Source organism: Carlito syrichta, unplaced genomic scaffold (genome assembly GCF_000164805.1).
Source record: "Carlito syrichta isolate Samal-C Ts95f unplaced genomic scaffold, Tarsius_syrichta-2.0.1 Scaffold313382, whole genome shotgun sequence".
Lineage (NCBI taxonomy): Eukaryota > Metazoa > Chordata > Mammalia > Primates > Tarsiidae > Carlito > Carlito syrichta.
In genome coordinates, this window is record NW_007257478.1 from 400,226 (window position 1) to 427,216 (window position 26,991).

A 26,991-nucleotide genomic window follows, 5' to 3' on the forward strand; every position below is an offset into this window, starting at 1 on the left:
GGAGCCCAGCAGGTGGAGGCTGCAGTGGCCGGGAGTGGCCACTGCACTCCAGTCTGGGCAGCAGAGTGAGACTCCAACTCAAAAAAAAAAACAACCACCACCTATGAATAGGTATACCATGCTCCTTGTTACAAATCAGATATTAAATCTTGTGTACCGTTATATGACAAATGTTTTCTTGTAGAGAGTGTCATAATTGTGATCTAGAAGTGGCATTAATGACTATAACTTTTCCCTCTGTCAAGATTTGGGATCATTAAACACTTGAATGACTATCTTCCCCACCATTACTTACTGGCACTTCTATTAACTGCAGTATCTCAGAAAATATGCTTTTAATTCACTATCAGCTTTACAGTAATGAGCCTAGCCAGTTTACACTGCTAGCAAGCCAACTCCCTGCCCCGTGCTTCTGGATTTTGAACAAAAGTCTGATCTAGGACCTTTCCATCACAGTCTGAGACCCTGATGGCTAAGCCTTGTCTTATATAGATCTTTGCATTTTCCACTGTATTTAACATAGGCCTGGACACACATTATACTTGGTAAATGTTGGCAGCATAAGGCTAGTTGCTATTTTAAAGTCTCTTTTAAAAGTGTATCTTTTATCTTTTTTAAAAAAAAATATATCTTTTAAAAGTCCTATCTCCACATTTAGCACAGTGCTCTGATTATACTGTAACCAAAGCTAACTCTCTGTTGGTATCACTCACTGCCTCTCTATCCAACCACCTTAGAAAGTCTAGAACTTATGTTAAAAGTGTTTTAAAGAACTCTCACCCTGTTCGCAAAATTGTGTGCAATATTTTGTATGTAGGTACATTTTTCCATGGAGAAGTCATATGTTTCATCAGCCTCTCTAATAAGTTAGAAAAGTGTAAGAGCTACTGCTCTACAGGCGTCTAAATCCCAAATCGTCTGCTGGAAGTACAGGTGGAGAAAATTCTACTTACACACACACACTTCCTCTATCCCTGTATGCCCTAGAAAAGTTATAGTAGTAGTAACAGTAATAATAATAATAGTAATAAATATTCACTGGACACATATGCTAGTCACTGGTCTAGCTGTTTTTCTTATCTAACCCTAAAACTCTATGAGATTGATAAGTCAATCAAATAATAATTTTTTTTTTTAGTTGGAATCTCACTCGGTCACCCAGGCTGGAGTGCAGTGGCACACTCAAGGCCACTGCAGCGTCAACCTGCTGGGCTCTGGTGATCCTTCTGCCTCAGCCTTCCAAGTAGCCCGAACTACAGGCATGCGCTATCACACCCGGCTAATTTTTGATTTATTGTAGAGACGTGGTCTTGCCAAGTTGCCTAGGCTGGTCTCGAACCTGCCAGCTCTGGCAATCCACTCGCCTTGACCTCCCAAAGTGTTGAGATTACAGGTTGAGCCACGAAGCCCGGCCGCAATCAAATACTAATTTTAGGGGACACACAAATAGTTGTATTTTGGCATGGATCTTCTTATTCTTTTGGGTCTTAGCATCAAGGTTTTATATGATCTATTTACCTTGTATATATGTATTTAATTGGTTTTCTTCTCTTTAAATATAACTCAATACAGTGTCACAACAATTTGTGATTTGAAACAATGCACTTAGTGAAGTGGTCTGGTTGAGATAGCGAGTGTTCTGGATAACTTGTCTTTTAAATTAACTGATGGTTTGCCAATCAATGACTTAAACCTGTCTAAGGAAAAAAAAATTCATAAATAAGATGTAGAGACATTGACCATTGAATCTTTCCTAAGGTTTTTGGGCCTTGTTTCACTGTCACCAGTGCTGACCATGCCACACATTTGAATGACTTCCTCTATACACTACCCTCCTCAAACACCATCAGAGGCTCCAGAGTCTGACAGGAGGTTAGAAAATTAAAGTATATTTAATTTTTGTTTGTTTGTTTGTTTGTTTTGAGTTGGAGTCTCACTCTGTCGCCCAGACTGGAGTGCAGTGGCCGCTCCTGGTCACCGCAGCCTCAACTGGCTGGGCTCCAGTGATCCTTCCACCTCAACCTTCCAAGTAGCTGGAACTACAGGCGCGCGCTACCACACCCAGTTAATTTTTTGATTTATTGTAGAGTTGAGGTCTTGCCAAGTTTCCCAGGCGGGTCTGGAACCCGCGGGCTCAGGCAATCCACTCACCTCAATTATATTTAATTTTGAAGCAAAGTATCTTTCCAACTTTGGGCAAATCTCCATGTCCTCCTAATTTCTTTACTCCCTACCCACCTCCCATCACATCTAATAAATATGCATAATAAAAATGCACTGATTTGAATTGAGTTGAGAAACTCCTCTACCTGAATACCTTCACTGGTGTGTTAGCTCATCCCAAAGGAGTCATTGAGTCTTTCTTAAAATTAATCCACTAAGGCAACCTGGACCACTTTAGAATCAAGCAGTGTAGTCTAAGATGGTCTCACAGTTTAGAGTAGCTTTGTTTAGCAGGTAGTGGTTTCCTACTTCTGGAATCTGTAACTTACAAAATACTACCTTCTCTTGGCTTTTCTTCTACCTACTTTTCCCCTTTATCTTTTTATAATCACCTTCTTTCACTTGTTCCTTGAATGCTGGTGTTCTCCTGGGTTCCAAAGAGCTCTCTTCTCTCTTTTTATGTATATTAAACCCAAAGCATTTTTATCAATATCCATCTTCAACTCTTATTTATCCATAAGCATGTGACTCCCTAACCTTCATTTCCAGCTCAAATACTCTCTTGAATTCCAGATCCATATATGCACCTTCCTAGTGTATATCCCCATCAGTTAGTGACAGACTTATGAATGGGACCCAGTGATAGCTGATGTGACGACCTCTATGGCTCCTAAGTCCCAGAAGCTGACAGCTGGGACCTTCTAACTCCCCACTGCTTCTGTATTCCTTTTTCAGTCTTTGAGGTTTAATTTGACTTCAAAGCTAGGGGAATGAAAGGACTATGGGATTCATAGCTCTGTGGCTCTCCATTAGTAAAGGTGTTTACTGCAGGTCCAGTCTATCTTACTTCTAGCAAGAGTCTCCAAGTTCCTACCTGCCATCCCAGTTCCAGGAACACATCCCCCACCTCATGTGTCCATTCCTGGCATTCCCTCACTACTACCTCGTTTCTTCTCTAATCTGTTAGTTCTCTGAGCCTGGACTGAATCTTGGCAGGGTCAGTCCCTGTGGCTAGGTTCTTACTTCCTGCTACAATTTTCTCAGAAAGACCATCTGGCAAAATCTGATGCTAGATTCATGCTTGCTGCAACCTGGCCACTTAGGACCATAGATGTCTTCCTGGTGTCTCTGAAAACATTTAGGAGAAATCAACAAAGTTATATGTGGGGGATATGAAATCTGAAATAGGATGATTTTTCAGGATTGTGGCTTGGATGACGGAAAAAGTGATGGTTTCATTCAATCAGATCGGGAATGGGAAAGGAGCAGGCTTGCTGAGAAAGATGGCAGTTCAGTTTTAGACAAGTTGAATTCGAGGTGCCTGTAGGAAATATCTGGTAGAGAGTTGGATGTGTGGTTTGGAAGTTCAGGAGATAGTGTTACATTTGTATAAATATTTCTGTGTTCATAAATATGTGTGTATACACACATATATATTCAGACATACCCACAGACAACATTTTAAAAGCTAAAAATCTGCTAGTGATCAAGAATTCTATATTTATATATAGCTGGAAAGATCACTGAGCAAACCACAGTTCTTTTCCCATTATGCAAATCTGTGCATGTTGTTAATCAACAGGTTCTGCATAATTAGAAGCTCACTTTAATGTTAATGTAGAAAGTCTTAACCATTCTGAAATTTGCCTAAAGTCAGTAAGGTCAAATGTTGAATAAATATTTATTCAAAGAGGAATATTATATGTCAGTGCTTCTAATCTGAAAATTAATCAATCTGGGTCTAATTTGGGCTTTACATAGGATTTGTGGTTGTTTAGCTATATTTTTACCTGCCAATTAATTATTGTTTTAAACTCCCACATTCAAAAGACAATATATTGAACAGTCAAGAGGAATACAAGATTTTATTCTGCCACAAGCAACTAGAAAAAACACAAGATTTTATTCTACCACAAGCAACTAAATCAATACAAGAAACTCTTAGGGAGAAAGAGTATCCCCCTACCATATATGTGGGGTATATGCTCCTTTAATGGGGCACTCATAATTCCCATTACAGTTAATGGGAGTTGCGTGTGTGTATATCAAGAGGAGTACAGGCTTACTGTCTCTATCAGAAAATGATTCCTTTTGTGTTGATCTCTCAGCTGTGTTTTCATTCTACCTTTTAAAACCATTACACCTAACAGAGTTTTGAGTGCATTATAGGTAACTTTAAGAAGCCATCATTATCTCCTCTCTCTTAACCACATAATAGGGGGTAGAAAAGTGAGAGTACAGTATATACACCACGCTGAGTAGAAGGAACTTACCTTGAATTTTTGAGCCCCTCAGCCTATTTTCTGTAATGCTCAGTGGCGAATCACTCTTAAGTGCTCCATCATTCACTAGGATATGTGCTTCATGCCAAAGGTTACCAGATTACAAAAGTATTCTCAGCTCTGAAGGGACTCATAATTTACCATCACCTTATTTTGACACTAAGAGAGAAAATATGTGCATCAAGACAAGTAGAGAAAATAATGAAAAAAAAAAACCTATATTAAGTTAACAATGCAGCAAACACTCCAAAGGGAAAAATACAGACTAGAACAATAATAAGGATAATAGAAAAGTAATGCTGTTAAATTATGAGAGACTTGCTGGTCAGCTCATGAACACTCCCTGAGTGAAGATAGTTTCTTAAAGAGCTTCCCTTAGACATGAGAGGAAATGGGAAAGTTTAGTTTCCAAAGTTGGGAGAAAATATTTTCTTGTGCCAATGTTTCTAAAGGAGTCAAATACATTTCCTGAAGGTGAAGTAGAAGTGCTTAGAAAATATTAAAAATACAAGTGACTCAGAAAAAGCTGTTAACATGCAAAAGACAACAATCTCAAGGTCCCAGAGTCAGGGTGGTAGAATCCTCATAAACTTGGATAATCAAAATGAAATTTTAGAGGAACTCTGTTTAATGTGTGGAAAAAGAATAGAATTCCAATATTTATGAAAAAGTCCTGGGAAATATATTCTTTGCGTGATAAGAAGGTCACAGGAATGTATATCTTAAATTTTATACATTTTATTTTAGGGAAGTTATAACCAATCAAGTTACATTTATAGAAGAATACTAAAAATATAATTATTAGAAAGCTTCATGCATTGCTTTGGGGCTACTTTCCTTTTCACAGCAACATAATTTCATTATAAATTTTGTATGTTGAGGGTGCATATTGCAGGGTTGTCAACAAACAGTTATAAATGTTATAACTGGCTTCTTGGGAAAGACTTACTAGAGTTCCCTGAATATTTTGAGATGTCTGAATTGCTGGGAAACAAAACACATTATTAATTCTTTCAAATTCCTCCATCTTCTGATGTGGGTGTGTGTTACATCTTTTTGATTATTTGTATGTTTGTTTAAGTGCTGTGATTTAATAACTACTTTTTTCTTAACTTCTCTTACCTTAGACTCCAAGGCATCTCTTTTTTCTAAAGGCATCATTATTATTTATTACCTTATAAAAATAGTACACAAATGTATATGTTTCTTCCTTTTTACACAAAAGGAATCATCCCACTCAAATTGTTCTATACCTTATTTTTTATATTATTAACATTGGGGGTCATTTACCATCAACACATAGAGAACTATCATGCTAATTTTTTTTTTTTTTTTGAGTTGCAGTCTCACTCTGTCACCCAGACTGGAGTGCAGTGGCCGCTCCCGGCCACTGCACCCTCTACCTGCTGGTCTCCTGCGATCCTTCCACCTCACCCTTCCAAGTAGCTGGAATTACAGGTGCGCGCTACCATGCCTGGCTCATTTTTTGATTTATTGTAGAGATGAGGTCTCACCAAGTTGCCCAGGCAGGTATCGAACCCGTGGGCTCAGGCAATCCACTCACCTCAGCCTCCCAAAGGCGAGTGATTACAGGCTGAGCCACTGAGCCCGGCATTATCATGCTAATTTTAATGGCTACATAGCAATACATTCTATGGCTGTACATTAATTTACTTAATTCAGCTTTAGAATTTAAAAAAACAGATATGCACTCCATCTTGCCAATGCTTCTTTAGTCACATGAGATAAATTTCAGGATACTAAGAGACAAAGACTAGACAAGGGATTTCACATATTCATTATTCCCCATTAAGAGGGTGGAAATTCCAAACAATATCTAGATATATTCCCCACCACTTTCAGCTTCTTCCCTGAAAACAGAAGTTTTTAGTCCTTGCAGTTGGCTTAATATCCTGAGTGATTAGAGGTAAACAATGGCAGAAGGGTTACCCCTGGACTTAGAGAGCCCAGACTACACAGAAAAACATAGGCTACCCTTCAAATGAAAGGATGGACATTTTGGCAGTTAAAAAAAATAATAGTAGTTTCTTTTTTTGAGTTGGAGTCTCACTCTGGCCCAGACTGGAGTGCAGTGGCACGCTCCCGGCAACCGCAGCCTTGACCTGCTGGGCTCCAGTGATCCTTCCGCCTCGGGCTTCCGAGTAGCTGGAACTACAGGCGCGCGCTACCACACCCAGCTAATTTTTTGATTTATTGTAGAGATGAGGTCTCACCAAGTTGCCCAGGCGGGTCTCGAATCCGCGGGCTCAGGCAATCCACTCACCTCAGCCTCCCAAAGTGCTGGGATTACAGGCTGAGCCACTGAGCCTGGCTAAAAAATAAGAGTTTCAAAACTGAAAGCTCTTCTCCTAAGATTAGAAACAAGGCGAGGATACTCTCTTTCACCACTTCTCTCCAACATTGTCCTGGAAATTCAAGGCTAGAAAAAGAAATACGCCAAAACTGGAAAGGAAGAAGTAAAACTATATTCAAAGGTAACATGAATGTATGTATAGAAAATCTTAAAGAATCCGCAAAAAAAACTTGTTCAAGCTAATATGTCAATCTAGTAAAGTTGTAGGTACAAGATCAACTATACAGCACTTAGTTTTACGTTTATACACTAGCAGTGAATGGTCCAAAAGGAAATTTTAAAAAAATTCCATTTGCAATAACATCTAAAGAACAAAATACTTAGGTATAATTTTAACCAAAGAAGGCAAAACTTTTACACTGAAAACCAAGAATATTACTGAAATTAAAAAGGCCTCTAGCCAGGCTCAGTGGCTCAGCCTGTAATCCCGCGCCTTTGGAAGGCTGAGGTGAGTGGACTGCCTGAGCCTGTGGATTCAAGACCCACCTGGGCAGGTGAGACCTCATCTCTACAATAAAATAAAAAAATTAGCCGGGCGTGGCAGCGCGCACCTGTAATTCCTGCGCTCCCGGTCACCGCAGCCTCGACCTGCTGGGCTCTGGCAATCCTTCCCCCTCAGCCTTCCGAGTAGCCGGAATTACAGGCGCGCGCTACCATACCTGGCTAATTTTTTAATTTTATTGATGAGGTCTCGTCTGCCCAGGCGGGTCTCGAACCCGTGGGCTCAGGCAATCCACTCACCTCAGCCTCCCAAAGGCGCGGGATTACAGTCTGAGCCACCGAGCCCGGCTTCACTGATTTCCTTTTTGTCAGTGTCTAAGATTTCATATTAATGCAACCATACAGGGTGTAGTCATTTATGCCTGGCTTCTTTCACTTAGCATAATGTTTTCAAAGTTCATCTGTATCACTGTATATATGAGAGGCTCATTCCTCTCTGTTACTAGTGGTATTCCACTGTATAGATAAGTTAAAATTTTATCCATTCACTAGCTGAGGACATTTGGATTATTTCCAGTGTTTTTGTTTTAACAGCTTCATTCTGCCATGTTGAGATCTGGATTTCTTTTCATTTATCCCATTTGCAAACTAATTGGAATTCTTGAATCTGTGGATTGGTGATTTTCACAAGTTGTGGAAAATTGTCTTTTCAGATGTTGCTCCTGCTCTTCCCTGCCCTCCTAGAACTTCATTGGATATTGGTTAAACCTTCTTCTTCTATCCTCCATGTCTCTAAATCGTTCTTACATATTATATTTTTGTCTCTCTATTCTCCATGATGGATAATTTCTTTAGTATGATCTTCCGATACACATATTTTCTCTTCCAGACCTGCCCCTGATAGTTCTAGGACCCTGGCAAGAGTGCAGAAGGAAGGCCACATACTATATATATATATTTTTTTTTTTTTTTTTTTTAATTTTTTTATTTATTTATTTTTTTTTTTGAGTTGAAGTGTCACTCTGTTGCCCAGACTGGAGTGCAGTGGCCTCTCCTGGCCACCGCAGCCTCGACCTGCTGGGCTCCGGCGACCCTTCCGCCTCAGCCTTCCAAGTAGCCGGAATTACAGGCGCGCGCTACCACGCCCGGCTGATTTTTTGATTTATGGTAGAGATGAGGTCTCGCTGCACAGGCGGGTCTCGAACCCGCGGGCTCAGGCAATCCACTCACCTCAGCCTCCCAAAGACGCAGGATTACAGGCTGAGCCACCGAGCCCGGCTTAGATATATTTAAAAACAAATTAAGCTAACAAGAAATTAAATAAAATATTCTCTCCTTCTGCCTTGACAAAGGCCAGGTTTGAGCTGTAAAACTTTGGATACCTAGAGCTCTGCTCTGTAGCACAGTGGCACAGCAAGAGCTGATTTCTAACTGCCAACTCCAAACCCATTTCTTTTCTTTCTCAGCTCCACACCACCCTGCAAGGTACATTGAGTACACACATGTAGATACTCAACTTACAAATCTAAATTCCATCCACAGCTCCCATATGAGCCAATTCTTGGCCACCCCCTGAAGGTGCAGTCTACCCTCAGGAGGATGGATCTAAAGAAGAGGTCTGCAAAATAAATTGGAAGGTTTAGGACCATTTGAGCTGTGAATTTCAGGGTCCCTGGTACCAGGAGTGTGGTCTAGAAGGAGGGTTACTGACTCCATGTGATTGACCATATCCTTAGCCATGCAAACTCATTGTGCTAGGATGAGGGCCAGATCAGACTACAAAGTGTGGGGTGAAGACTGGGACCCCTCTTGCCTGCTTCTAAGGGGCTACTGCTTTCTTTAGCTATATTAAACCTATCTGTTGTGTTTTTAATTTCAGTTATTTTGTTATTAATTTCTAGAAGTTCTAGTTGGTTCTTTTTAGAATCTGTTGTTTTATTCATCCTTTTAGTGTTTCAAACATGTTAATCATGTTTATTTATATTCTGGGTCTGATAATTCCAAAACTTAAGTCTTTGTGGGCCTTATTCTGCTATGAGTTTGGTTGGTTGGCTCTTGGTTTTGATGCCTTCTTTCCTCATGTGTTCTATGATCTTTGAGCTTATAGTTCTTGAAATTTACCTATGCAGAATTCTTCAAATCCTCCAGAAAAAAATACATGTTGATTTCTTCCATGCACTCAAGGGCATGGCAAGTCTGCAACAACTTTAAACCAAATTTTTGGTCTGCATTTTTTTTTTTTTTTGAGTTGGAGTTTCACTCTGTCACCAGACTGGAGTGCAGTGGCCGCTCCCGGCCACCGCAGCCTCGACCTGCTGGGCTCTGGCGATCCTTCCGCCTCAGCCTTCCAAGTAGCCGGAATTACAGTCATGCGCTACCACACCCGGCTGATTTTTTTGATTTATTGTAGAGATGAGGTCTCACCAAGTTGCCCAGGCGGGTCTCAAACTTGTGGGCTCAGGCAATCCACTCACCTCGGCCTCCCAAAGTGCTGGGATTACAGGCTGAGCCACCGAGCCCGGGCCAGTCTGCATTTTTATAAACCATCGAGGTACTGAAAGTTAAGCCTGTATATTCATGTTAATGCCCACTTGTGATTGCAAATTCTCAGGAGGAGATTTGCCTCATTTCCATCCCACTCAGTGCCAAGGTTGTTGAATGATTTTCCAGAAGAGGGAGAAATACTGGTAGATTTCTTCTTACATTAAGGATATATTGAGAGGCTTCCTTTTAGAATCCAGTTTAGTGTAGGTTTTAAGATTTGTCTCTTGTGCTCTGATCCTATAAGACTGTGAAAGTTTACCAGGTGAGGTAAATGCCTTCCAGGTTCTACTTTCTTTTGTCCTAAGTATTCCTTGTTTTCTTGACAGTCCATTGAAGCAAAAAGGATGGTATTTTATCCAGCACATTTGGTGGTTTTCAGTGGGAAGTTCAGTTGGGGTACTGTGTCTGCTTTATTGCTGCAAAAGTCTTACACAATCTTAACATTTCTCCAGACCATCTACTTTTCTTAATTCCCACTGATACTGCATTAGTCCCTGCACCTATAATCGTTTGCTCCACCCAAAAAAGTGTTCCAACTGCATTCCCTGCTTCTGGTCTCTACCCTGCTTCTTATCTCCATTTTTCATCCCTCCAAGCAAGATCAGTAGAGTCTCTGCAAGATACAGAATTCACAAGATAGTGCATATGAAAATACTTTAATGAAAGGATCAGTTTACAGAGGGATAGGGAACAATGAAGAGATGATGAGGCACTCAGAGTAGATGTTAAAGAGACAAAGAAAAAAGATAAAGTTACAAGAGCTCAATGAAAACTAGAGCCATGAAAGAAGCAGGAGCTATAGTCATCAAAGGATGAAGCTGTAAATGTGACATCAAAAGAGGGAAAGGGTGAGGAAGAAATGCAACGACTTAATTTTTTTTTTTTTTTTTTTTTTTGAGTAGGAGTCCTACTCTGCCACCCAGGCTGGATGACAGTGAAATGCTCATGGCCACCTCAACCTTGACATTCTGGGCTCGGGCAATCCTTCTGCCCCAGCCTTCCAAGTAGCCGGTGCTACAGGCATGTGCCACCATGCCCAGCTATTTAAAAAAATTTATTGTAGAGATGAGGTCTCACCATTTTGTCCAGGCTGGTCTCGAACTCATTGGCTCAGGCAATCCTCTCGCCTCTTGTCCTAGTCTATGACCATTGTGAATCATTTCCAGATTCTCCGGTATTCTGTGCTCTCACATTTCTGTACTTTTGCCATATTCTTTCCTTTTCCCAAGGCAACTTTCTACATCTTCTTTACTTGACTAACTTCTACTCAACCTTTCAGAATTAAAGACTTAGCTCTGGAATCACCTCCTTCTGAAAGTTTCCTGGAAAGTTTTTCCAGGTGTTTCTATCACTTCCTTACCTAATCACATTGTAATACAGATACTCCTTGACTTTTATTCTGTTAAACCCATTGTAATTAAAACAATCATATGTTGAAAATACAGTTAATACTCCAATATATCCATTGAAAAAAATAAGTCAATCCATCATTAGTCAAGGACTATCTGTACTTAGCTGAGCTGAGTATGTCTCAGGACTATCTGTACTTAGCTGAGCTGAGTATGTCCCTTGAGAAGAAAGAAAAGCATTTTAGCTCTTCTACATTGTATACAATACCCAGCACCATTCCTGACACATGATAGACAATCAATAACAATTTTTCAAGTGAATAAATGAACACTAAATACTTGACAAGAAGCAAGAAAACAAATAGTATAATTATAAAGTTCTTTGAAATTTTAGTTTATGGGAAAAAGTCTTGAAATTTGAGTGACTTTCTTTCTCAAATTTATTTCTGGGATATTTATTTTATATACTGTAGAGGAAGAAAAGAAAGAAACCACAAGCCCAAGGACTTAGAATTTGATCCTAAAGATTAATCCTAGACTTGAGCAATGTCTAGGATTCTAGAATAGTCAGATTTCCAGAGCATAATAAAGATATTGTTTTGGTGTTAGCTTTCACTTTTGCCAAGCAATGCTTTTAAAATTATTTAATTACACTTAAAATAAATGTGTATCAACCTACACTTTTCTAGTAAATTCATATTCCAGTAACGTTTGCTTTCTTCATATATTAAAAATCTAACAGCTGTGGAAAGCATTCTACTTAGTTTAAGATTCCAATAGTATAAAATTATTTCTTTCTAAAAATTATTTGAGAGAAAGCCAAAATGCTATCACACAACAAAAAACTAGATTATTATTTGCTAGACTGATTAATATATTGTTATTTAGATTCTGTGTAAAATGCCACAAGAAGCCTCTTAAGGGCTTTTTTTTTTTAACCTAAAACTGACGTGTGTGTGTGTGTGTGTGTGTGTGTGTGTGTGTGTATCCCAAACTGACGTGTGTGTGTGTGTGTGTGTGTGTGTGTGTGTGTGTGTGTGTGTGTGTCCCAAAAGGTATTCTTCACTAAATGTGCAATGTAATTCACAAGTTCACCGCTGGAAAATGGCTCTTCTTAAAATTCTGCCCGTGTTGGTTCAAATATCTGAGGATATGACACAAACTACATTTTGATCACTGCCCAACGGACAAGAATGCATTAGAGAGAAGCTTCTCATTGTAATCCTGAAGGAAGAAGGCCTTGACATGGGAATCTGGAAGGCCGGGACACACTACATATCCCAGCACACCTGGAGACGATCAGTGACCACAATTCCCAGAATGCATTGCTCGCCGCACGCAGATTTCCCCTGGTGCTGGGTCTTGTAGTTCTGCCCGGTCGTGACAGACTAGATCCGTGGTTGCACTCCCAGCCCGAGGATATTAGGCGTAGTTTTCCAGTTTTTGGCAAAGCGGAAACATTTCAGGCCCCTGGGCCGGCTGGGTTCTTTGTTCTATCTTTCGGCTTCTTGCTGAACCACGGGTAAGTCACGGAGGGGCTACGAATCCCCGTGACAGGGCCCCACCCTTCATTTCTGCAAGCGACCACGTTCTGGTGACGCTATTTGTCCCTAAGCTCTCGCCGTAGCAGCCGCCGCCCATCCCTCTTTGTGTGCATCGGAAGCCGGGGAGCCGGTGGCGGCGACGGTGGCGTTGGGGGTTTAGGCGAGGGACATTACCGGGAAGTTACAGGCGGGAGGACTGTTCCCCGTCCCGGCACCTGACAGGTAGGATGACTCTTCTTCGCTCAGGGCCCCCCGCCTGCTGTGTCCCTCGTCGGGACTCGAAGGGCGACTTGGCAGTTCTTACTGACTGCTTCGCCCAGCGCGCTTTGGGGAGGAGAAGTGGGGGAGCCGGGTGTGGTGACTCAGGGTGGGCCGGCGAGAGGAGTCCACTCCCTTCCCTTGTTGACCCTCCCGAGGCCGCCTGGGGAGCCTAGAGTCTTGTCTGGCGCCCGCTGGCCTCTTTTCCCGGCAGCCCTAGCCTGGACCGCGCCCTCTTGGCCGTAAATCCTGGGGAGAAGGTGATTCCTTTTCTCCCTGCTCCATTTTACAAATAAAGGTCATGATAACTTGCTTTGATAGTGTTTCCCCTCACCGTGTGTGTGTTGAAAAGTCCTCGAACGCGGAGGCTGTACCACCAAACTCTAGAGACTATTTTCCCTGGAGTTTTAAGATCGTGAACATGTCAGTGTTGAAGACTCTGGCCTCTCTGAGGACAAGGTGGTTGGCATCCTCCCGCCTTAGCCTCCCAACTAGCAGGGACTACAGCTGTAGTTCAGCTGGTCAAACTTTGTTGTTCGGTTTTGGCTAAAAATGTACTTACTTTAATGTCAATTAGTGTTGGTATATCTGTCTTACAGCTGATCCTGAACAAAAAATAATGTGCCTAGCATACAGTTATGTCAATAGATGTTAGTATTAAGCTGTTTAGAGATGTATAAAGGGTGAAGTAAAAGACATTGCCTTTTCACTTTTAGTTTGTTCGAATAAATCTTTGTAGATGTTGTATATTTGTTTGACTGACTGCCATGTCAACTTTTTTACCTTTTTTGAATACTTGAAAATGATCAACTCACATGCCCGTCTCCCCCCCCCCCTTTTCTTTTTTGAATCAAAGTCTCACTCTGTTGCCCAGGATGGAGGGCAGTTGAACTGCCTTAGTTCACTGAAGCCTCGAACTCCTGGGTTCCAGTCACCCGCCTGACTCAGCCTCCTGAGTAGCGCGGACTACAGGCATGTGCCACACCTGGCTAATTTTTTGTAAAGATAGGGTCTCGCTATGCTGCCCAGACTTACAACTGAAGTTTCCTTTATGCATTTATTAGCGTATGCATTTTTTTCTGGATTAAGAACTTACTTTTATTCAGACTTAATAATTGTGCTTTTTAAGAGATTACTCCTAAATACAGTTTTCCAGAGGGTAGTTCTCCTAGTAGTCTTGATCTAAAAGCATTTAATACTTCACTTGTACAGACAGAGACATTGAGCGAGATTGCTCATTATGTAATAAAGTTAATATGGAGAAGATGGCTAGTTCCTGGTTCCTGTCTTATTCTTAACCACTAGACTACTTTTTCAAGTAAAAAATCCTACTTTGTTACTTCTTCCTAAAATGGAGGATGAAATAGTATTTGTGTAACTGTTTTTTGAAGCTCTGTTTGTAATCCTGTCTACCTTATTTATTATTCATTTAGCAAGTATCAGCTTAATGTTAAGGTCACTCTGCTGGATGCTGTGAAGGCAACAGAAATGACTAAAACATAGTGCCTGATTTCAAGTGGATTACAGTGTGATAGGGAACATTTGAGGTGTGTTCACAGATAATTGTACTAAAAAAAAAGTGCTCTAAGAAGTGTAAGTAAGCCGGGCTCAGTGGCTCAGCCTGTAATCCCGTGCTTTGGGAGGCTGAGGTAAATGGATTACCTGAGCCCACGGGTTCGAGACCGCCTGGGCAACTTGGCGAGACCTCATCTCTACAATAAATCAAAAATTAGCCGGGTGTGGTAGCATGCGCCTGTAGTTCCAGCTACTTGGAAGGCAGAGGCAGAAGGATCACCAGAGCCCAGCAGGTCGAGGCTGTGGTGGCCGGGAGCGGCCATTGCACTCCAGTCTGGGCAACAGAGTGAGACTCCAACTCAAAAAAAAAAAAAAAGAAGTGTAGGTAATGTGTTACTGTGGATAAGAATATCATTTGATAGTTAATATTGATAACTTTCATGTTTTGCTTATCTTTAATAATACTACTTACATGGCACTTTTAGAATTTACAGGAATTTTCTGTTTGACTTCATAGTATTTTTGTCTAATTTCTAAGAATGAATGCAGAAGTTTGGTAATTGTTTTGATTGGTGTCGTATAGCTTAAGAGCCTCTTAATGCCAACGCATGTCCTCTGGTTATTATTATTTTTATTTTTTAATCTCATTAAAAAGAGTTAGAGTCTCATTCTTGCCCAGGCTAGAGTGCAGTGTCATGCCCACAGCCACCGCAGCCTCAACCTACTGGGCTCAGATGATCCTTCCATCTCAGCCTTCCAAGTAGCTGGAACCACAGGCATGCGCCACGACTCCCAGCTAATTTTCTTATTTATTGTAGAGATGAGGTCTTGCCAAGTTGCCCAGGCTGGTCTTAAACCTGTGGGCTCAGGCAGTCCTCTCACCTCAGCCTCCCAAAGTGCTGGGATTATAGGCATGAGCCACTGTGCCCTGCCTATGTCCCTTGTTTTAAGAGCCAGTTTTGACCTTTGTCTCTGGTGCCCTAGTATATTATTGTGAAAAACATTGAGACATTGTGTTCAGTTTGGTCATGTGAACCTTATAGGGCTTACTTACTGTATGTTAGATACTATGCTCAACTCTAGGTAATATCTATTTCTTGTAAACATTTACTTATAATTTTTTCAAGTCTTAGTACGATATATATGCTTCTACTATTTTATTTATTTATTTTTTGAGTTGGAGTCTCACTCTGTCGCACAGACTGGAGTGCAGTGGCCGCTCCCGGCCACCGCAGCCTTGACCTGCTGGGCTCCGGCGATCGTTCCACCTCAGCCTTCCGAGTAGCTGGAACTACAGGCATGCGCTACCATGCCCGGCTGATTTTTTGATTTGTTGTAGAGATGAGGTCTAGTCAAGTTGCCCAGGCGGGTCTCGAACCGGCAGGCTCAGGCAATCCACTCATCTCAGCCTCCCAAAGCTCAGGATTACAGGCTGAGCCACCGGAGTCCAGCTGCTTCTATTATTTTAAAAGTAGGCTTTAGGCTAGGGTGTGGTGGCTCATGCCTGTAATCCTCGTGCTTTGGTAAGCCGAGAGGATTGCTTGAGGCCAAGAGTTTGAGATCAACCTAGGCAACATAGTGAGACCTTGTCTCTATAAAAAAGTTAAAAATTAGTGATGCATGGTGGCAGGTGCCTGTAGTCCCATCTACTCGAGAAGCTAAAGTGGAAGGATCGCCTTAACCCAGGATGTCAAGGCTGTGATGAGCCATGATTGTACCACTGTATTCCAGCCTGGGCAACTCAGTGAGACCCTGACTCAAAAAATAATAAATAAATTTAAAGTGGGCTTTATATGTGCTCTTTAGATATTATTGAACTACGTGGCATCTTGGGACAGTTGTCTTCTTGAAGCACTAGCTCTTTTATTTATTTTTAGCATAGTTTTTTTAATGTGTGCTACTTTAAATATATATATTTTTATTATTTAATTTTATTTGTATTTTTTAAAATGTTTTTTATTTTTATTTTTTTAGTAACCTCCAACTCCTGAGCTCAAGTGATCCTCTCTAGTAGCTAGGACTACAGATGTATGCCACCATGCCCTGTCAATTTTTATATTTTGTTGAGATGAATTCTCGCTCTGTTTCCCAGGCTGGAACATGTACTGCTTTTTACCAGTGTAATGATTATTTCAAATGATTGTGTGCTTCTTCAGGTCACCAACATGTCGGACAAAAGTGAACTAAAGGCAGAGTTGGAACGTAAGAAACAGCGGTTGGCCCAAATCAGAGAGGAAAAGAAGAGAAAAGAAGAAGAAAGGAAAAAAAAAGAAGTATGTTTGATTTTTTTTTTTTTTTTTTTTTTTTTTTGAGTTGGAGTCTCACTCTGTCGTCCAGACTGGAGTGCAGTGGCCGCTCCCGGCCACCGCAGCCTCGACCTGCTGGGCTCCGGCGATCCTTCCGCCTCAGCCTTCCAGGTAGCTGGAATTATAGGCATGCGCTACCACACCCGGCTGATTTTTTTGATTTATTGTAGAGATGAGGTCTTGCTGCCCAGGCGGGTCTCGAACCCGCGGGCTCAGGCAGTCCACTCACCTCAGCCTCCCAAAGGTGCGGGATTACAGGCTGAGCCACCGAGCCCAGCTTATGTTTGATTTTTAAAAATAAACAACATAAAATAATTGGGTTTTATTTCAAGTACTTATATTTTTATGTAATAATTTTATGATAGTTAACAATCTAGCAGTTGTGACTACAAAGATAGCACTATAAGTCAATCTTACTCTAAAGAAGCCAAATATGTAGAATGACAAAACTAACAAATTAAAATATGATTTTTTTTTTTGAGTCGGAGTCTCACTCCATTGCCCAGGCTGGAGTGCAGCGTCAATCTGCTGGGCTACGGTGATCCTTCCACCTCAGCCTTCTAAGTAGCTGGAACTACAGGCGTGCTACCACGCGCGGCTTTTTTTTTTATTGTAACAATGAGGTCTCGCCAAGTTGCCCAAGCTGGTCTTGAACCTGCGGGCTCAGGCAATCCACTCATCTTGGCCTCCCAAAGTGCTGGGATTACAGGCTGAGCCACTGAGCCCAGCCTGATTTCTTTTTTTTCTTTTACTGAATAAAACTATTTCATTTAGATTGGTGCACTTCAAAGATTTTAATTATAAAAGTTTACATATTTAGTCTGAGATACACATTTATTGTGTATAGTAAGGGATATCTATACTGCAGTAGCTTATAAGAAATTACATGTTTATATAACTTAATTTAGACTTTGAATATTTTGCTAGTCTGAACTGCTAATAATTTGTCAGAATGGTTAATATTAACAGCAAACAGAAATATATATAGTATATTATTTAATTGATTAGAGAATTTGTTCTTACCTCTTTTATCATGAGTTAGTCATTGAGTTATTTTTAGTGAGTAGTAGTTTTGCTAGTACCACAAAGGTGGACCATGTACTTCTGTCTTCTGATGTCACATATTTCATCATATACAGCAAATGTACATTGACCCTGAGATGGAGGTACTTTACTCGTTCCTGCATTGAAATATACATTCATCCCTATGAAAATTCTTTAGACCGACTGTTCATTTTAACCATAGATATGCTTCAACTGACCAGTGTAAGATAGTTTGTACTAAGTGTGTCTTTAGTAACAAATTTTTATATGTGATAATTTAAATAACAGCCAAGATTGCCAGAAATCTCTTAGAGAGTAAAAGAAAAACTACTAATAGAAAAAAATCAAAGGTGCACCTTATGTGTAGCATTGCTATGATATTGTAAAGACCTGTAATTGAAGAATTTGCTAGTTCTGAACCTTTCAGTGGTACACTATTGTAAGAGGGTTGGAGCTTTACATTAGCTATTTGATTAAAAGCTAGCTGGTAGAAGCATCAGATTGGCAGAGCCATTCCAAAATAGTATCTATAACCTTAAACATTTCAGTGTTGAAAGCAAATTTAATTTTTGTTTTCTGAGGGTGGCCATAAGTGGCCTCTAAGGGATATTTATTACATGATTGATATCTAATTTAAAGTTTATAAAATGTTATAAGAGATAATTCAATGGTATTAAACAGTGAGTGTATTAATGTACTGATATGGACAATACATATATTGTCAGCCTGATAATAGCCTGTTTTGCTATTTTGATAACATTTTCTGATGACTTTAAGTCAAAATGGTATCACAGAATACTGTTGCTAACAAAGTTCTCTCCAGACATTGTGTAATAGTTGTCTAGTTGACATAGACATTTGAGGTGTGCATATAAAATTTTTCCCTTGAAAGTTTAAATTTGCTTGAGATGTTTTGGATGATCTGAGTTTAGAGTTTTTTTTTGAGTTGGAGTCTCACTCTGTCGCCCAGACTGGAGTGCAGTGGCCACTTGCGGCCACCGCAGCCTCGACCTGCTGGGCTCCAGCGATCCTTCTGCCTCAGCCTTCCAAGTAGCTGGAACTACAGGCGTGCACTACCACGCCCGGCTAATTTATTTTATTTTATTTTATTGTAGAGATGAAGTCTCGCCTGCCCAGGCGGGTCTCGAACCCGCAGGCTTAGGCAATCCACTCACCTCAGCCTCCCAAAGCGCGGGATTACAGGCTGAGCCACTGAACCCAGCTGAGTATAGAGTTTTATCTAGTTTTGTTAAAGCTACAAAAAAAGTACAAGCTGGCAAATTTTCATAACAAAACCATTTTGTGCTATGCAACAGTGAGTTTTAATTTTACCAAACCCAACCATATATTTTTGTTATCGTAAAAATAAGACTGGTAGTTTAAAAAAATAAAAATCAAAAACTTTCTGTAGGTAAATTTTAGAAAAACATTCTCTATATAAGATTGCATAAAGTGAATATTTTATACAGAAGTTCATACTTTTTCTCATACTTTTTCAACAAATCATTTTGTCCATTTACTTAAAATTTGTTGCCTCTTAAATAATTTTACTTTAACTTTTTTCATAGTGTTGTAATATTTATATGTAAGCTTTTATGCTACTGGGGGGAAGAATGCCATGATTCCTGACCATGAACAGTAATTTTGAACTGTAGATAATTTGAAGTTGATTGTTCTTTTTGTATTTATCTGTTAAAAAAAAACTTTTGTGGAAGCTCTTGAATTACATATGAAAATGGATCAATTTAATACATATCATTTGGACACTATTTACTAGAACCCTGTTGAGAATGATTTTCATTTAATGACTATAAAAAGGAATTTAATCTGTACTCAAAGCTAAGTTCATGCCCTAAGAGTATACAGTGTTAGCATATTATTTAAAATACTTTTTTTCATGCTTATTTGCAAACTTAAGTTTTGAACTTAAAATTTTTAGACTGATCAGAAGAAGGAAGCTGTTGCTCCTGTACAAGAAGAATCAGATCTTGAAAAAAAAAGAAGAGAAGCCGAAGCACTGCTTCAAAGCATGGGTCTAACTCCAGAATCCCCCACTGGTAAGGATAAGAATATATCCATTTTTAAGAGTTAGGTGTAGGTTTTGTTCTGTTTCAACATAGCTAGGATATATAGTGAGTTGACTTGATATAGTTTGCATATTTTCCTTATTTATGTCTCTTAAAGTTATTAATCTTATAATCTTTTTGCTGTTGTGTTTTTTCAGATGTGCTAGTACATGGTTATTTATTCAAAAGAGCTGCAAGATGACTTATAGTTGTTAGCATACACTGAACCATCGTTGACTATTCTTATTAAATCAATAATTATTTTAACAATTGTTGAGGAAATTTTGTTTAAAAAAATAAACTTTTGCATAGCACAAAATGGTTTTGTTATGAAAATTTTTGCCAGTATGCTGTGTTAAACTAAAAAATGGTGATGATTCCTGATCTTAACTCTGTATTCTTTTCTGTAGATTAGAGAGAGACTTAATGAATCATATTATTAGTATTCGAAGGTCCAGGAGTGGAGGGAGAGGCTTATAGCTTTCTGCTTTAATGCTAATAAGGGAAATATATTTGGTAGCTCAATATGGCAGTGATTTGACTTAATCTTGTTCTTTTTCTGGGCTATTCATTTTGTTAGGTGTACTAGACCAAAAAGCTGTCCTTAGTAGAGGTACTTAGGACAATCTAGTTACATATCAGAAAGCATTAAATGCTTAAAGGGGTTCTGTGCTGGGTGCTGTTACATAGTATTTTAGTTTGACATGGCCTTTGTCCTTTAGGGACCCAAAAATTTTTTTTTTATTTTTTTTTTTGAGATGGAGTCTTACTCTGTCGCCCAGACTGGAGTGCAGTGGCTGCTCCTGGCCACCGCAGCCTCAACCTGCTGGGCTCTGGTGATCCTTCCGCCTCAACCTTCCAAGTAGCTGGAACTACAGGCGCGCGCTACCATGCCTGGCTAATTTTTTTGATTTATTGTGGAGATGAGGTCTCGCCAAGTTGCCCAGGCGGGTCTCAAACCCGCGGGCTCAAGCAATCCATTCACCTCAGCCTCCCAAAGGCGCGGGATTATAGGCTGAGCCACCGAGCCCAGCTGGGACCTAAAATTTTAGGGTTAATTTGTTGGCTTATTTCATCTAGTCCGGGGAACAGATACCACAGATAGTAACTGCTATATGCTTGTTGTGAAACTACAGCATAACTGTCCTTATAGCTGATATTTCTAAAACAGTTCAAGATGAAAAAGCTGATTGCTCTTATGGTCTGTTTTACTGTTATTTCTTTTGACTCATTTTCCTTTTCCTTGTTGGTAGAATTTGAAGACTGAAGTACATTAATTTTTGTTTTTATTTAATAAGCTTGTGTTGCATACTGCAGTTTTAAAAGTGAATGAATCAGAACACTTTTTTCTTGATTTCCTTGTAACTAAACCAAGTTGCTTGTTAGTTGTATAGTCTTGGAGTGATCACATTTTTCTGTGCACTAGCTTTTCTTTTTCTCCTGTAGGATTTTTTTTCTCTTTTTTAAGACTTCAGTTTCACTGAACTTACTTGCTCGTTTTTCTTAATTTATGGCCCACCTTCATCTCTGATTTTGGAAAGACCATTCTTTAGTTGTGTGTTGTGTGTGTGTGTGTCTCCATCTCTAATTCCATTTTTCTTCCCACTTGTGCATTAAGTGCCCACTCTTAAATTTTTGAAACATATACATATCCTTTCTGTCTGTCCTTCATGTATTTATACTCTTCAAGGTTTCATATATCTATGTATATATGCATTTTATATACATTAATGGCATCATGTTTTATGTCTTCTTTATTCTGTGTTGCTACATACTAATCTAGTTAGTTATTTCTGATTCATGCATAATATTGTATCATGTACCATCTTTAACTTATCCATTCCCCCAGTGCTATGCACTTAGATTCCTTTTGTCTCTTTGCTTCGCTATCATAAGCAACACTGTATAGGATATATTCTTTCTTCTTAAGGGCTATGAAACAGTTTTTCTGGGGTGTATACCCAAGAATTGACTTGCTGTATTATTGTATATAGTGCTTACTTAAATTTATTTATTTATTTATTTGTTTGTTTATTTATTTATTTATTTTTGAGTTGGAGTCTCACTCTGTCACCCAGGCTGGAGGGCAGTGGCTGCTCCCGGCCACCGCAGCCTTGACCTGCTGGGCTCCGGTGATCCTTCCGCCTCAGCCTTCCAAGTAGCTGGAATTACAGGCATGCACTACCACGCCCGGCTGGTTTTTGATTTATCGTAGAGATGAGGTCTCGCTGCCCAGGCGGGTCTCGAACCTGCAGGCTCAGGCAATCGACTCACCTCAGCCTCCCAAAGGCACGGGATTACAGGTTGAGCCACCGAGCCCGGCTTACTTAAATTTATTAAGTTCTGCATACCCCTGTCAAGAATAGCTGTAAAAGTTTACCGTCTTACAACTAGTGCATGAAAAAGTTACTGTTTTACCATAGCCACATCATCTCTGGATATTATCCAACTTTCTACTTTTTGCAAACCTGGTATGTATAAATGGTATGCCATAGTGTTTTAGTATACATTTCTCTGATAATAGTGAAGTTGACCATCCTTTCATACATCTGTTGACCATTCAGGCTTTCCCTCTGTGCATTGCAAATTTACATCCTTTTGCCCATTTACATTTGGGGTTCTTTATCTTCTGATTTGTAGGCATTGCTGTATATTTTAGGGAGGACTTTTGTCTGTTTTAGTATTTTAGAAAGTACCTTCTGTTAACTTTGTTTATAGTATTCTTCATTGAACAGAGTCCTTCATTTTGATGTTATCAAATTTTTCTTTTTTTTTTTTTTTGAGTTGGATTCTCACCCTGTCACCTAGACTGGAGTGCAGTGGCTGCTCCCGGCCACCACAGCCTCGACCTGCTGGGCTCCGGCGATCCTTCCGCCTCAGCCTTCCGAGTAGCCGGAATTACAGGCGCGTGCTACCATGCCCGGCTCATTTTTTATTTATTGTAGAGATGAGGTCTTGCCAAGTTGCCCAGGCGGGTCTCGAACCCGCGGAGTTAGGCAACCCACTCACCTCAGCCTCCCAAAGGCGCGGGATTATAAACTGAGCCACCAAGCCTGGCCAAATTTTTCACTTTGATATTGTTAAATCTACCAGTTATATATTAAGTATTCCTAATCCAAAAATCCAAAATCCAAAATTCAAAATCTACAAAATCTGAAACTTTTAAAAATGGTAGACAGATTGGATTTTATTTTATTTTGTTTATTTTTATTTTTTATTTATTTCAATATCTTTAGGGGGTACAAATAGTTTTTGGTTACATGGTTGCATTGTATAGTGACGAAGAAGTCTGAGCTTTAAGTATACTCACCTGTGTACATTGTACCTGATAGGTGCAAAATCCAAAACTTTAAGTGTTAATATGACAATCCAAGGAAATGGTCATTAGAGTGTTTCAGATTTTAGATTTTCAGATTAGGAATGCTGAACTGTCAAATATAATGTAAATATTCCAAAATCCAAAAAAAACTGAAATTGAAGACATTATTGGTCCAGACTTTTCAGATAAGGAATACTCAGCCTATGTAACCTTTTTGTTTTTATTGTTTCTTTTGGTCTTTTTTTTTTGAGTTGGAGTCTCACTCTGTCGCCCACACTGGAGTGCAGTGGCCTCTCCCGGCTACCACAGCCTCGACCTGCTGGGCTCCGGTGATCCTTCCACCTCAGCCTTCCAAGTAGCCGGAATTACAGGCACGCGCTACCATGCCTGGCTAATTTTTTTGATTTATTGTAGAGATGAGGTCTCACCTGCCTAGGCAGGTCTCGAACCCGCGGGCTCAGGCAATCCACTCACCTCAGCCTCCCAAAGGCACGGGATTACAGGCTGAGCCGCCGAGCCTGGCTTTTTGGTCTTTTTTAAAAGCAATTCTTTCCTACATTGATGATGTAAATATAGTTTTCTACTTGTTTTTTCTATTCTGTAGTTCTATGCTTCACATTTAGATATTTGGGTTTTTTTTTTTTTTTTGGGTACCAAATTTCTTTATTTGAAGGAATGGTACAAATCAAAGAACTGAAGTGGACATTTTGGTGCAACCTATAGAAAAGGCAAAGGAAACCCCAACATGCATGCACTGCCTTGGTGACCAGGAAAGTCACCCAGTAGCTATGGGGAAATTAGCCCAAGGTTTAGCTGTCATCACTCTCTCCCAGGGTGTGCTTGTCAAAGAGATATTCTGCCATGCCAGATTCGGGGGCTCCCATCTTGCGAAAGTTGGTTATGTAGTCACCCAATTCTTTGATGGATTTCACCTGCTCATTCAGGTAATGTGTCTCAAAGAAGTCACACAAGTGGGGGTCGTTTTTGTCAGTAGCCAGTTTGTGCAGTTCCAGTAGTGACTGGTTCACATTTTTTTCCAAGTGTAATGCACACTCCATGGCATTCAGCCCGTTCTCCCAGTCATCACAGTCTGGTTTCTTGATGTCCTGAAGGAAGATGCGGCCACCGCGTTGGTTTTGCAGCTTCATCAGTTTCTCAGCATGCTCCCTCTCCTCATGAGATTGGTGAAGAAAGTATTTGGCAAAGTTCTTCAAAGCCACATCATCGCGGTCAAAGTAGTATGACATGGACAGGTAGACGTAGGAGGCGTAGAGTTCCAGGTTGATCTGGCGGTTGATGGCGGCCTCCGAGTCCTGGTGGTAGTTCTGGCGCACCTGCGAGGTGGACGCGGTCGTCATGGCGGCGGCTGAGGACGGGCAGGGACGGCGGCGCGGCGGCGGCGGCGGCCTCGAGGAGGGCGGAGGGCGCGGAGAGGCGGTGGCGGTGGTGTAGGGTCAGCCGGGGCGAGAGACGAGCGCCGGGTTCCGTCCAAGCACTGTTGAAGCAGGAAGCCACGGCGACTCTCGGCGCATGACGTCTGGGTTATATTTTTAAAAATAGTATGAGGTAGGGATCCAACCTGTATTTTCTCTATGTAGTTAGTTATTTTTCTTAATACTAATTATTAGTCTATTTTCTCCCCTACTGATACCTGATACTGCCTTTGTCATACAGTAAGTTTCCATATATTCATGGACATTTCTGGGCTTTCCATTTTTATTATGGATCTATTTGTCCAATTCTACACAATTACCCCCGTTTTAATTACTGTGACTTTGTATTATATCCTAATTTCTGGGACTATAGGAAGTTACCATCTGTTCCTCTTTTTCAAAATAGACTTAGCCTCACAAACATTTTTCTTTTCCTCAAAAAAATTAGTTTGTTTTTTCCCTCATAATCTTGTCATTTCAAATGTTGCGTTTAGTTATATGTTTTCAATTTTTAAAAATCTAGAATATCCTCCACACACATAATGTTTTTTGACCCATGATATCTATTTGTTGAAGAGAGTGGTCCAATTGGTCTTAGAATGACCCACCTCCTGGGTTTGTCTGATGGCTTCTCACATTTAGCTTGTTGTTTCTCTATCCCTTGTATTTCCTCTAACCTGGAAATTCGATTTAAAAGCTTGGTTTGCTTCAGGCTGAACATCTTTGGCAAGAATATCTTAGAGATAATGTTGTATGCTTCATTTTGCATCACATCAGTAGCACATATGGATTGTTGTTGAGCTGTTAGTAATGTTAAAGTTAATTATCAAATTGTGATACAATTGTGATAGATCCCTCCATTATAGTTACCCCCTTGTAACTAATAGGTAGTAATCTGAGGGTGACACTTAATTATAATGTGACTATTTTTTTTTTTTTTTTTTGAGTTGCAGTCTCACTCTTGTCACCCCGGCTGGAGTGCAGTGGCATGCTCACGGCCACCGCAGCCTCGACCTTCTGGGCTCAGGCAATCTTTCTGTCTCGGCCTTCCAAGTAGCTGGAACCACAGTTGCACGCCACCATGCCTGGCTAATTTTTGTGATTTATTGGAGAGACGTGGTCTCATCAAGTTGCCCAGGCTGGTCTCAAACCCCTGGGCTCAGGCAATCCTCACACCTCAACCTCCCAAAGTGCTGGGAATACAGGCTGAGCCAACAGCCGGGCCCAACTATTAATTTCCTAAATTAATCTTTTACTTAATGTTATTGATACTCACTGATGATTCTTATCTAAGTCAATTATGTAATTAGGAGTTGCAACATTGTTTTTGTAATTCCACCATTCTTTCTACATTTATTGACTGAAGATCTTGTGTAAAAGGGAACCTTCCCTCAATAACTAGGACTATTTTGTTACCTTAAATGTTAGAAAAGCAGGAAATGTTTATTTTTTTCACTTTAATTACTGATAAAATTACTTCAACAGTGGCAGATGAGTTTTTGCATGTGTATTAAACATAGATTAGTTAATATTTTATTTAGGATTTAAAAAATATATACTTATAAGTGATTTGCCTGTAATTTTCTTTTTAAAATAAATTGGCCATCATGGTTATGGTTCTGTTTTGCTATTTTGTAGAACAATTTGTAAAAAGATAGATATTAACCTGTTTCTTACAAAACTTGATAGAATTTAATTGTAAAACTATCTTAGATTACAACTTCTCCACAGGGAGTAGAGAGCAGGGGTTATTCATCATTTCAGGTTTTTAATATGGTTATAGTCTGTTCAAGTTTTTTATTTCTTATATTAATATTTTTTGTTTTTTCACCCAAAACGGCAGTAAACATTTATTATCTCTCATTGTTTATGCCAGTCCGGAATTTGGTAGTGGCTTAGCTCAGTGACTCTGACTCACGGTCTTTATGGGCCTGAAGTCAAGATCTCAGTCAAAGCTGTAATCATCTGAAGTCTTGAATAAGTTTTAAGGACTTGCTTTCAGGACAGCTTATACACATGGCTGGTGAGTTAGTGTTGGTTGGTAGTGGGAGAGCTGAATTCCTATCTATGTGAACCACTGCTTGAATGTCCTTGCAGCATGTTAGTGGGGTTCTCCCAGAGTGAGCAATCCCAGAGAAAAAGAGAACCAGAAGAAAGCTATGGTTTTTTTTGACTTACCCTTGGAAGTCACAAAGTACTACTTCCACCACATTCTGTGTGTTAGAAGAGAATCACTAAGTCCAGCCCACATTCAAAGAATTTGTGGGCATTCTGTAAAACCACCAAAATATTTATAGCAAACTCATAGGTCTCTTCATATTTTAAGACAATTATGTTCTTTTTTTCTTTTAAC

General features: G+C 40.0%; 2 protein-coding genes across 2 annotated transcripts; one reads left to right on the forward strand and one right to left on the reverse strand.

Moving 5' to 3' along the window:
* Positions 1-12,754: 12,754 nt before the first annotated feature.
* LOC103272938 (cytoplasmic dynein 1 intermediate chain 2-like) lies at positions 12,755-20,128 on the forward strand. Its single transcript, XM_008070402.1, has 4 exons — positions 12,755-12,919; positions 16,627-16,743; positions 19,760-19,877; positions 20,045-20,128. The coding sequence occupies exons 2-4, from the start codon at positions 16,636-16,638 to the stop codon at positions 20,086-20,088; spliced, it is 270 nt and encodes an 89-aa protein (XP_008068593.1). The 5' UTR covers positions 12,755-12,919; positions 16,627-16,635; the 3' UTR covers positions 20,089-20,128.
* Positions 20,129-23,837: 3,709 nt separating this feature from the next.
* Positions 23,838-24,743, reverse strand: LOC103272940 (ferritin heavy chain). Its single transcript, XM_008070403.1, has one exon. The coding sequence runs from the start codon at positions 24,561-24,563 to the stop codon at positions 24,015-24,017; it is 549 nt and encodes a 182-aa protein (XP_008068594.1). The 5' UTR covers positions 24,564-24,743; the 3' UTR covers positions 23,838-24,014.
* Between the last annotated feature and the right edge of the window lie 2,248 nt (positions 24,744-26,991).

What these genes read in the sequence shown, in the direction of transcription:
- LOC103272938 (XM_008070402.1), top strand. Translation starts at nt 16,636, where the DNA reads ATGTCGGACAAAAGTGAACTAAAGGCAGAGTTGGAACGTAAGAAACAG. An exon ending in AAGAAAGGAAAAAAAAAGAA is followed by an intron (nt 16,744 to 19,759) that starts GTATGTTTGATT and finishes TAAAATTTTTAG; the next exon opens with ACTGATCAGAAGAAGGAAGC. An exon ending in AACTCCAGAATCCCCCACTG is followed by an intron (nt 19,878 to 20,044) that starts GTAAGGATAAGA and finishes GTGTTTTTTCAG; the next exon opens with ATGTGCTAGTACATGGTTAT.
- LOC103272940 (XM_008070403.1), bottom strand. Translation starts at nt 24,563, where the DNA reads ATGACGACCGCGTCCACCTCGCAGGTGCGCCAGAACTACCACCAGGAC.